We start from the raw sequence: 12,789 nt of genomic DNA on the forward strand, positions 1-12,789 counted from the left end.
TGTGTATAAAGTGCCTGTCAGTTTACTTTTGGGTCATTTTAAGCCACTGTTAAAAAAAACAAAAAAAAGTGCTAAACACCTGTAACTGCCACCTGAGATGTTTAAAATACCTGACCCATCCATAAAGGACCCCCAAATACCTGACCCATCCATACAGCACCCCCAAATACCTGACCCATCCATACAGCACCCCCATATACCTGACCCATCCATACAGCACCCCCCATATACCTGTCCCATCCAGACCGCACCCCCAAATACCTGACCCATCCATACCGCACCCCCATATACCTGACCCATCCATACCGCACCCCCATATACCTGACCCATCCATACAGCACCCCCATATACCTGACCCATCCATACCGCACCCCCAAATACCTGACCCATCCATACCGCACCCCCATATACCTGTCCCATCCATACAGCACCCCCATATACCTGTCCCATCCATACAGCACCCCCATATACCTGTCCCGCATCTTTTAAACCATTATTCTGCACTTTGCAAAATTTCACCTGAAAAAGTACATGTCATTATTGGCTAAATTAAAATAATTAAATTGGCCAAATTAAGCTAATTAAAAACTTCTAATTACCTAATTAATCATTAGGGAGGGGTGTCCCAGTGGTTCCCGAACCAAGTACCAACATTTTTACCTTAAAATAGGGATTTTCACGAACTTTTTACCTACTCAGGGGGTCCCGATAAATAAAAAAAAAAAAGACACGTTAACTCCTATGCAGAATTAGTGCATGTACTTGGGTGGCTAAATGAATAGGGTGAAATTTAAAGGGAAAACTCTTATTTATGATATTCGCACAGCACTCCATGATACAATATTTAGGGAGGTCCTAGATCGGTGTAATATAAGTGAACATACCAAGACTTTTTAGTGTAACCCTTTTATGATCAGAAACAATTGCAATGAGTTTAATTTTACCTTATTTTAATTTAAAAATATTCAGCTTTTTATGCATTCGTTATACGCTTATTGCATTATTAGATTATTACATGTACATATTCACACCATTAGATTACGTCATCATTCCTCATGTATCCAGTTGCTCATTATTAGTTTTATTTAGTGTGCTCTTTACATAAACACATACCTGTAGGTCCTTCTACACACACACACACCCCCCCCCCCCCTACACCCAGCAGAGGTTTCAGCTAACCAGGTAGATTATTTCTGTGATTTTAGCCCATTAATTCATTAGGAACTACAACATTAATTGATCAATAGGAAGAGCCTTATGTCCAGGGCTTGAGGAGTACTGGTCACCAGTCAACTACGGTCAAGTAAAAATGGCAATGGCCTCTCGGTTCTCACCAGAAGGTTTCCTCCCACTAGTTTACCAAAAATTAACCAAGCTGACAGACAGTGTGTCTCTGGTCTTAATTGCATAGCGCAGTGGTTCCAAAACTGTGCGCCGTGGCACCCTGGGGTGCCTCGGGACACTTGCAGGGGTGCCTCAAGTTGGTGGTCCAGCACCAAGTCAAATTATTTATGGTCAATGTAATGTAAATATGTGGACAAACAGACGTGCAAACCTGTCCACCACCAAATAACTGAACCCGAGGATGACAGGTCAGCACAATTTACTTCACTTTACTACATTTCTGAATTTCTCAATAACAAAAACTTTTGGTTTAGGGGTGCCATGAAAACAATGCCGACACTCCACGGCGTCGTGATTCAAAAAAGTCTGGGAACCACTGGCATAGCGCATTATACTTGGAAACAGATATGACAATGTACTTTGCACGAAATTTGGAACAAGTTTGTGTATACTCACATAATATGCCACAACCACTTAAGTTGTCCCTGGAATTTATATGTCAGGATTTGTTTCTTCGTATATGATAAAACCCCATTAAAAGTGGCCGTTTTTTGCCTCTGAAGTCACTGGAACCTAGAAAGTTAATAGGCTGCAGTTCAGCCTAAAAATGGCTGCCAGGTCAGGTTCACTTTACGTGTCCCATACCACTATCTGAGCCATATGTGGTAATGTCTGTACACTGTGTGACTGACTGTGCAAACAACTCTCAGTATTCACCATTAGACAGCAAGAATCATCTCCTACAAAGCAACTTCTTCTATGGAACAGTGGAATTACCAGACAGATTTATTACAGCGACAGATTCCATACTCACTTTCCTCTTGCATCCGGGCTAGAATCTGGACATCCGTGACATCATTTAGCTTGTAGCCTGACCCCACAGAGTCCTCGTCCATCTCAGACGTACTTAGCTCACTGTCTACAGAGGACTGTGGGCTGACAGGAGGGGGGTTTCTTTCTGAAGAGTTTTTATAGTGCCCTAGAGAAAGTACAAATACATACAATAATGTGTATATGGAAATCTGGGTATGTGCACATGTAGAATGCAGATGTTAATTGGAAAAATATGGCGTAACAGATAAACATTAAGTCTACTCTATTTCACTTTTTAAATTGATAATTACTACTATTATTATTATCCTCCTTTTTTATATGGTGCCACAAGGGTTCCGCAGAACCTTACAAAGTACATAAACAAATGATCACAAAAGAAAATAGTTAACAGTACCAAACAATGTAAGACAAGGACATGGTCTATACACTTTACTGCATTAGCGATCATAATACTTCTAAAAGCAGCAAGGCATCAACAACCAAGTGTTAGGTGCTGTTGTTGGGAGTTAGGTGTAAGGGAAGTAGAAGCACATGAGGGTAGGAGAAGCACATGAGAGCTTACATTTTAAAGGGGAGGGACAGAGACAGGGGTGACACAGATGGGGTACTCAGTGAGGAAGTATCATGGATCAGTGGGTTAGAAGGAGAGCTGGGAGGCTTTGATGAAGAAACAGGTCTTGAGAGCTCGTTTGAAAGTTAGTGGAGAAGTGAAGAGTCTGAAAGAGAGATAGAGAGGAAGGGAGAGAATTCCAGAGGTAGGGAGCAGCACGGGCAAAATCTTGGAGAGGGGAGTGGGAGGAAGTAATCAGCTGGCAGACTGGGCTTTAAATCAAATAAATAATCTTTCCATTTCTGTCTTTTCTTTTTTTTTTGCTTCAAGCATCTAGTATTTCAGAAAAATAACATAACCCTTGAGCTCCCCGACAAGAACAGCGTGAGACACACTGGGAAATAATCCCCCCTGAAATGTGATGTCCTTAAATAAATGTCAAATAGTATGTTCAGTATGTTTACATGTACTGTGATGTGTTATTTTGACTACATTCTTTGTGATAAAAGTAATAGGAAAACATGCCAAAAATACACTGAACAAAAGTAAAGCAAGCATGTAATGTGTGTGATAGAGTGTGATGTAAAAAGTCATTACTAAGCAAAGAGCACAGAAAAATTCATCATGTAAGCATATGCACATACTTAGTGCTGTGTATGCATGTGTAATCCACTTAAATCTCTGCAAAAGGAACACTTACTAGATGTTTATGATCAGTGTTTATTTAGCTGCGGATCAGTAGCACTCATACAGATGTCAGTAGACGACACAATTTGGTATTTTCCTTAACCCTTCCAGGTATGTTCTATATTCCGGTTAATTCAAATGACTCATGCGGTGTATAATACGTAAAACAGACAACAGTTGCAAATCTTATACAGTCTCTAGTAATGTTTGTACATCTCCTTAAACCAATGTACTTTATGGATCAAACATTTACCCCTCCACTCACGCCCATAGTTAATAAGAAATATTTAAATACCACATTATACTGCAGTTGCTCTTATTTCCGTCACTCTCCAGCACAATCTCAACTTGTAATACGAGTAACTTAATATTTAAGGACATGTGTGGAGCCAAAAATATTCTTTTGTTTAGGAAACAGTGCCCGTAGACTCAGTATTGTACATATAGGGAGTGCCAAACAGACAATGCATGTGCCCAGAGAGGATTTCATGTGGCATTATTATAAAGGCTATTTTCATATCAGTATTTATCTAAGCTGCTTTATAACAAATGGATGTACAATAATATGAGAGCCAAATCTCTGCTGGCCTCTGCAAAATGGAGGGCAGGCCTGGTAGTTAGTCTCTAGATAATTCAAAAATAATATAACCAAGAAAGCAAAAGCAAAAATCAGGAGTACATAATTCCTCGGACATCGCGGAGTATAACATAATATTTAGCAGAGTATTTCCACACAGTTGTATCCATCTCAATATACGTATATGTGCATTTCTTCACGTCAGCATAAGCTGCCTTTATGTAAACATTCCCTTATTGTACTCAGCTTATGTTAGACTGGACCCTCCATAACCATCTTATTACTTTAGGTATAGGCAGACATGACAATTGCACAGGTACATACATATGCATGCACTTGTTTTGGGAGCGTGTGTTATACAAACTGATGTAGTACTTGCACTGTATCCATCCCAATGGTCCAAAACCACGGTTGGGTTGGAACTGGCTTTAGGCACAACATGTTGTCCTATACAGCTGCACTAACGGGTCACAAAGCACCCTCAGGGCCATGTACACTGGAGAGGACACAGCTACTGTAGGTGGAGAGAAAGTGTGGCTTTTTGTCTTTGTGTTGGGCAGACTATGCCAAACCTGTAGCATTTCACTATTTGCCTTCCAGCCACAGTAACCTTCCTAAGCCGGCTATTCACAGAATGCAAATACAAAATTGTATTGCACATGCTAACTAAAACATGAATGCTACAGGTAGTACTATGAACACTATCCATGTACAGAGAGCAATTTACTACAGTACTGGCAGCCTGTGTACAGGTCTCTTTTCTCACACACATACACTTTAGGCCATGCTGGGAATTATTTTCACATCAACTGGCAACCTGAGCCCCTCTTCCCCTTCTCAACTTCCAACAATCATGTATACTACCAACAATACCGACATGTACATGTGTGCACTACCAGCATTATCCTGCACCACGGGTACCCTTCACTATCAAGCTGGTGAGGAATTAGAAGACCCAATGTGCAGGGCTTATGGCATCTTGAGGTCCATACAGCTGGAGACTGCACAAGGAGACCATATTTAATATAGGAAAATAGATAACTCAACCATAACAGAAACAAGGCATGAATTGTGCATATACCAGTACTAACAATAGTGGAAATGGGTTTCAGCTGTAAGGAATGAAAGAGTTGCATTTAATCACTTCTGTCACAACTATCGCCATCACCATTTCCAATCTATAGGTCAGGCTGCAGGAAAAAGCCTTAGTAATAGCCTCCTTATTTACTCTTCCTAGCCATGTCCATGAGGTTATTTACTCACCTGTGCTGCTAGGCAGGACCAGCTGCCTCACTACGGGAGGTCTGCCAGGGGTGGAGGATGGGGAAGAGAAACCACTGTTGTATGGGCTTCCGCTAGGATTTGGACTGTATGGGCTAACAAAGCTGGAGGAATTGTAGGGAACGCTGTACATACTCTGCCTCTTGCTGGCTGAAAAATAAACGTTTAAATGCATAAGTCAAATGTGCTCAAATAAGCGCACACTTGTACATTTCATTTACATACTCAGGATGATGATTTTTGTATCGCTTATTTTAGTGAGGAAACTACACAAGAACAACAGGTTGTGACCAATTACGTGTAAATACAAGCACATACAGGTTGAGTCTCCCATATCCAAAATGCTTGGGATCGGGAGTATTTTGAATATGGGAATATTCCGAATTTTGGAATATTTCCATAAAATATCTTGGGAATGGGACCCAAATATACACACAGAATGCATTTATGTTTTATATACACCTTATACACTTAGCCTAAGGTCATTTTATACTATATTTTTAATAATTTTGTGCATCAAAAAAAGTTTGAGTACATACCTAAAATTCATTTATGTTTCATATATACCTTATACACACAGAATGAAGGTTATTTTATACTGTATTTTTAGTAATTTGTGCTTTAAACAAAGATTGTATACATTGAACCATCAGAAAGCAAAGGTTTCAGTTTCTCAGTCATGCTAAAAATATTCCGTATTTCGGAATATTTGGATATGGGAGACTCAACCTGTATAGCTATTCTGTTCTGCACATGTAAACCTGGCAGCATGCTGATTTGGTTATACTCTAGTCAAAAATAATAAAAAAACAAAAAGAAAACTGTCCAACTGAGGCACCGACTGGGTCTTTCCACATCCTGACAGATGAATATTTCATGCAGTGGATTTGCAATTGTTCTGTCAGGATTGGGTCAGACAATGACGCCTGAGGCCATCGAATTAAACAGCCTAGACGACCATTGGAAGAAGATTGTTGTAGCAGGTATTTTAGAGCAATGCCGACAGGAGATGCTGTTATAGACAATGAAATAACTGCTCTCTGTACAGCTGCCTCGCCCCTGGCTGGCAGGCATTATAAAGCTACTTTTCTAGTAATGAATATACCCAGAGATGCTAAAAGACAATAGTTTGTTAAGATTAAAGATCATATTTGGGGTGTTGGACAGCGTTAGTCTAGGATTACAGGTCGGATTTAGGTTTGGATAAAATTACACCTAGCCTCAGAGCTTGGGAGTGGATTCTGCTGTAGGATTTAACATGTGTAACAGGATTAGCAAAATGTAATAGGCTCTTCAATTGCACAACTGCTGCTCTAATACCTATAGCAGGTGCCACCCTGCAACAAAATATTCAATTATAGACGCATATTCCAAGTATCCCAGGTGCTTTGTGTGAAATTGCAGTAGAATATGCGCTCTGATATCCATATCTTAAAATGTTCACAGAAATTGTAGAAAATATTTTAATATACTGTTGTACATAATTACGTACAATTTGTAAATGTTCTTCTAAGCCATAAAACAGTGCAGAATATATTTAGAATCTTATTTTTTGCCCCAGTCACCTCCTTTTTTGACTGCACTACTCCTTTACATCAGGGATGAGGAACCTCAGGCCCGGGGGCCGTATAAGGCACGCAGAATCATTTGGTCTGGCCCACTGAGCTTTTTTCTGCTAGCCTCATCTGGCTAGCAGGGTTCCTAGAATGGCACCCTGCAGCCAGCATCTATGCAGCAGTGCTGTCTGGAGCGTCCTTAGGATGCTTCAGACGGTCACACCGCTGCCCTTAAGGTGCCCACACACACAGCGATATTTTATACGATCTGGCCGATTCCGACACAATCTTCGTTTGAAGATTGGACACCAAATCGTGTGGAGATCGTGTGCTGAGCTACCTTTAAGGTGCCCACACACATACAGATTTGCCCACGATCAGCCGATGTGTACGATTTCCCTTGAAACTCTCCCCGGTAGCTCAGCACACGATCTCCAATCTTCAAACGATCTCTCCTGCAGTCAGACTTTTTACAGTGCATCGTGTCCTAGATTGTCAGATCTGCCCTACTGCACGGCAGATCTGAAGATGCGATGTGCGACCAGCGGGGACGCGCATCGCATCGTGAATGCGGACTCATGATTTGGCCATATTTTACACGATCTGTCGTTCAATGTGTCGGAATCGGCCAGATCGTGGAAAATATCGCTGTGTGTGGGGGCACTTTACAGCTCCCTGGAGTATCCTCAGGATGCATCAGGCATTGCTGTAATTATATTATATTAATATACATATACATATATATATATATATATATATATATATACACACACACACACACACACACACACACACACCCCTCAAAATGGCCCTCGGCAGAAAAAAGGTTTGAGATATACAAGCGCTCTCATCTCTCGCAGCAGATTACTGCTTTATCTACCACAGCTTATGAAGTGACAGAGAGAAGGGAAGATAGACTGCAACAACTAAGGCAAGGAAGTGGAATAATAAAGGGGGGTAAAAAGGAGACAAAAAAAAAAAAAGATTATACATATATTGAGGAGTTTTATGGCTATGAACAAAATTTACAAATTGGCACGTAGAATTATACATATCCAAAAAATAGTATATCATCCTACTGAGATTTATACACATGCAGTCCTTTGAATATTTACATTATTTTATAGAATATACTAGTGCAGGGGTTCTCAAACTCGGTCCTCAGGACCCCACACGGTTCACGTTTTGCAGGTCACCTAGCTGGGCACAGGTGTATTCATTACTCACTTACACATTTTAAAAGATCCACAGGTGGAGCTAACTATCTCACTTGTGATGATGTGAGGAGACCTGCAAAACATGCACCGTTTGGGGTCCTGAGGACCGAGTTTGAGAACCTGTGTACTAGTGTGATGGACCCATCATTTGCCAGGTCACTAGCTTCTTCTGTCGCACCCTTTACTCACTCCACCCTCTCTCGCTCTTTTACACTTTTTTCCTATATTCAAAATGAAGATGCCCTGAGGAAGACCACATTGGCAGTGAGTGTGTAGCGCCATTGGATCAACAAACCACAAAAGGAGATAAACATTAAGGGGTCTATTTACTAAGCAGTGTTAGGAGACAGAGTGAAAAGTGTTAAGAAAGTAATAAGGTGCCAGCCAATCAGCTCCCAACTGTCATCTCACAGTCTGTGTTTGAAAAATAACAGTTGGGAGCCGATTGGCTGGCACCTTAACACTTTTCACTCTGTCTCCTAACACTGCTTAGTAACTAGACCCCTAAGACCCAGTTATCCATCCCCTTGTACGACTCCTGGAGATCCTAGGGTCTAGTAGTCAAGGGGTCCCAGTGCCCTCTATATGGGTATGGATGACTTATTTTATTTATTTATAAAAAGCTGAATGTTTATACCAATATCTCCCCGGGTTTAGGGGTAAAAGATTGGTTTGTACAAGCTGAAATCTGTTTATATTTTTGACTGTGTTTGGTTTTGTTTGTTTCATAATAAACCATTTATGCATGCCTAAGTTTTAGGTAATTTTATATGTACAGTATATTACCTCACACCATTCCGTAATACTCGAGAAAGCATTTTTATTCCATTTATGTAACGGGAGGCTTGGCGCCAAAAGAGGTTTTTAGACATCCTTGTTTTTTGTATTCCTTCCTATATCTGTCTATCTCCATAAACCACTCTCCTGCAGTGTTCTTCTCCATCTTTGCACTCATCAGTAATCTCAAACATGCAATTAGGAGTGGATATTCAGTTTTATTAACAATAAAATGATGATGTCCAAATTAACGTGTCCACAAAGCTAGAGGAAATATTACATTTCAGTGCTTTCCCAGCAGGATTCTGCTCAGGGTGTGTAAGACTGACAGCTCCATCAACTGAACAGGTTCGTTCTTCGAACAGATATGCCTAGCCAGAATCACAGGATGCTGCTGACAATGGGGCAATGTATGGATGATAAATTAGCATGCACTACTCTGGGAACTAGTAAGTGAGAGTAATTAATCTGTCTGAGGAGTGGGCGACAAGTGATGTCAGTGAAGTCTGGCAGTCGGTGGCTGAGCCACTGTATGTGGGCAGAGATATGGAAGCTGTATGTGCATCAATTAGTTGGTAAATGGCCTGAACCCTGAGGAACAAGCACCCTCAATGGAGCCTATGAAAGAGTCCTTTTCATAGGCACCGAGATGCAACTGGGGCTCAGCAACAGTGGTCAGGGAAAAGGATTAGTAACAAAACTGCGCTGTGGCAACATCAGCAATGGACTTCTTAAACTGTTTAACCATTCACGTGACGGTCAGAGCATCCATGTCTTCGGGAAATGTGTGTACGTCAGGCAGTGTAAAAGGAATCATGTACATGTGTCTCTAGGAGTTTTCATTAACATTCAATTTGGGTTTAGGGTAAAGTGGGTGAAAGTTCCATTCGCCATTGCCATGTTCCTGGTGAAAGTGAGAGCCATGGGGGGTGGGAGAATACATGCATGTGCACTGGATGCTGTAAAACTTTCCTGTCTGTGTGTCCGGACACTTTGATAGGTGCATGAGCGTCTGGGCACTTCCAGCAGGTATACAGTAAGCATTTGTGGCATGGTAAGGTGGGTAGGCATCTCCCTCCTGCTCGCACTGCACGTTAGGGACAGACGTATTATCAGAATATAGAATAGTTATTTTTACCATAAAATGTAAATGCGTGTTAAGGCACCTCTGACATAAAGCAGCAATACAATAAAACATGTGAATGTCAGGGCTGCTTGGTAAGTTTTTCACATACACAAAACACATAACACACTAAAATTACTTCTCTACTATTAGGGATGCAGATTTCTTTTCCACTGTGATCGGATTTCTATCTTCTGAACATTTTATTGTACAAAGAGCCACATTGTAATTATGAAATGCCTATTGTATTATTTCGCTAAAGGGCAATAAGTACAGAGTGTTCAAAGCAGCCTGGATTATCTGGAAGAGGAGGAGAGCTTGTTTAACAGATGCCATATTCTCACAGCCTAGAGCTCGCTATAAAGAGAAACTAAACAAAAGTCAACTATAAAATACTTAAGAACTCAATGGGCATCTCCACATACATGTGACAGTGATACATTGGTATTTATGACACAGGCAATCAACAAATATTTACAAGATGTATGTATGTATATATGGCCCTAGGAGTGTAATACTCATTAATAATGCAAACAAACTACTTCTGTATAAAATTGGGGGAATGCTCATATAGCTGGTTGGCAGATGACCACTATTAGCTCCAGCATGAAGTCAATGGGCCGCCATGTGATCGTGCCATTAAGCCACAGAACCAATCTTTTCAATCTGGTCAGGTGTGGAAAATTATTACAAGGCAAGAGGTGCAAATACATTTTTTCTTTTTGCATGCAGGGTAAATACTGGCTGATTTTACATCTAGACCACAAATGCTGGACAGCTTTATTGTTACACTGCAATTTAGATGTTAAGAAACACCCCTCCCAAATATAAAAGTCTCTGCAGATTTTAAATCTGTGCCCCTGCAGTTCAACATGGTTTTACTAAGGTGCACAGTTATGCTGGCCATACACCTGCACGATTTCAGGCCGATTGGCCGATTTTTGACGGTCATAGTCTGTGATGTGCCTTCACTGAATGAGCAAATAGGTGTAGGCACATCAATCATCTGCAAACATGCTGAACCTGACATTATCGTCAGGTTGTCCAGTATGTTTGCCCGATGATAGATGTCTAAACAACCAGCGGGAGCACGCATCGCTGGTTGTTTTAGACATTTTTAAAACAATCTGCAAACAATTATCGAACGATATCGTTCAATTTAATCGCCTAGTGCAGGGGTGGGTAACCTTTTTTCTGCCAAGGGCCATTTTGATATATACAACATTCGCGGGTCGGGTGCAGGACACACCCCTCCGTGTGGCATCATACAGGGCTGGGGTCACAATTGCCAATGACTACAACAATGCCCGGAGCATCCTGAGGATGCTCCGGGGAGCTGTAAGGGCAGCGGTGTGACTGTCTGAAGTATCCTAAGGACGCTCCAGGCGGCACTGCTGCATAGATTATGGCTGCAGGGTGCCATTCTAGGCACCCTGCTAGCCAGATAAGGCTTTAAGGCTAGCAGAAAAAAGCTCCGGGGGCCAGACCAAATGAATCCGAGGGCCTTATACGGCCCCTGGGCCTGAGGTTCCCCATCCCTGGCCTAGTGGATGGGCACCTTAAGTCTGAGTGATGAAACTAATTTTCAGATAGATGTTACCACTGACTACTTTATAGTCTGCTTGTCATGCCTGAGAAAAACTGCAAGCAAAGGCATCTACTACATAAAAATGTGGCAGATGAGTAATGATCATTGTGCTTATGGGCAACAAAGTTCTTCAACAACTATTTATATTTTAACACTTAGAAGTCTACACCCAGATTTGTCAAACTATTCATTATGAAAGGCTCTGGAAAACGTCAACATTCTTCGTCTTTATTTTTGCTATAAAAATGTAGAAGCTGGACGTCCTGTTCACATACATACACACAGACACACACTATTTAAGAAAAAAAAAATTGGTTACTTTTTAATGGTTTCTTTAAATATATTTCTCTTAAAACTGAAAGCAGGAGATTCATACAGTGTAAAGATTTAGGTTTATCTTCATAATTCATGTTTAATTAGCACTTGTATTTTCTAATCACTGGCTTGTTACCTTTTCAATAAAGAGTAATAATTATAACCAAGAGCAATTTTGCTGTAAAGCGATTAAAAAACAAAGAAAAGTGTAGCACATTCACAGGTGCACTGCATATCCATCAACATTCGTTCCAAATCACTGCTCTTTTCCAATCATCAAACATAAGGGGCCCATTTTACAATGAGTTTTATCATACTCAACAAGTTTCAAAACTTGTTGTGTATGATGATGCCCCAGCCAATCAGCTCCTGTTATCTGTTTGAAAATGATAGTTGGGAGCACCATTTATCATACGTAACTAGTTTTAAAAAATCGTTGCATATGATAAAACTCGTTGCTAAATAGGCCCCATAGTTCTATTTTCTATACGTTATACAGAATGAATGCACTCACCTGACATGGTTTGATCAAGACGGTGGATAAGTGACTTTTTCGCACATTCCACATCAGGAGTGGGACTATCAAAAACTTGCCGACACCAAACCAGGGGACTCATAGATTTGTGCGATAACGTTTTCTTTGGTGAAGTATACAACCTATAAATTAAAACAAACAATTCAATAACCACCCAGCCATAACAACATACCTGTTTCAAGAACATAGGCCCTGATTCAGAGCCGGACGCTCTGACAGAGCGCTCGCTCTGAATCAGGGCTTTTTTTTTTATGGAGCGGCGCTCGCATTGCTGTGGGTTGCCACCCACAGCTAATGCGAGCGACCAGGATGATGGTCAAGACCATCGCAACCATCGGGCTTGCAACGAGACCCTTGTGGAAGGGTCTCGTGGCCGCAAGCCCCAGAGAGCTTTCTGCTCAAACA

The 12,789-nt window shown here is 41.1% G+C and overlaps 1 protein-coding gene across 2 annotated transcripts in view; it reads right to left on the reverse strand.

The window, feature by feature from the left end:
• Positions 1-12,789, reverse strand: part of SLAIN2 (SLAIN family member 2) — a 53,720-nt gene that overhangs the window by 16,742 nt on the left and 24,189 nt on the right. For both annotated transcript variants that reach the window (XM_088475248.1, XM_088475247.1), the window contains exons 2-4: positions 12,364-12,506; positions 5,256-5,423; positions 2,159-2,323 (exon numbers count right to left, since the gene is read on the reverse strand). In XM_088475248.1, coding sequence (XP_088331374.1) covers positions 2,159-2,323; positions 5,256-5,423; positions 12,364-12,506 — 476 coding nt within the window. The remainder of the gene's footprint in view (positions 1-2,158; positions 2,324-5,255; positions 5,424-12,363; positions 12,507-12,789) is intronic.

This window comes from Taudactylus pleione, unplaced genomic scaffold (assembly GCF_031769625.1).
Source record: "Taudactylus pleione unplaced genomic scaffold, aTauple2 ptg000169l, whole genome shotgun sequence".
In the NCBI taxonomy this organism is placed as follows: domain Eukaryota; kingdom Metazoa; phylum Chordata; class Amphibia; order Anura; family Myobatrachidae; genus Taudactylus; species Taudactylus pleione.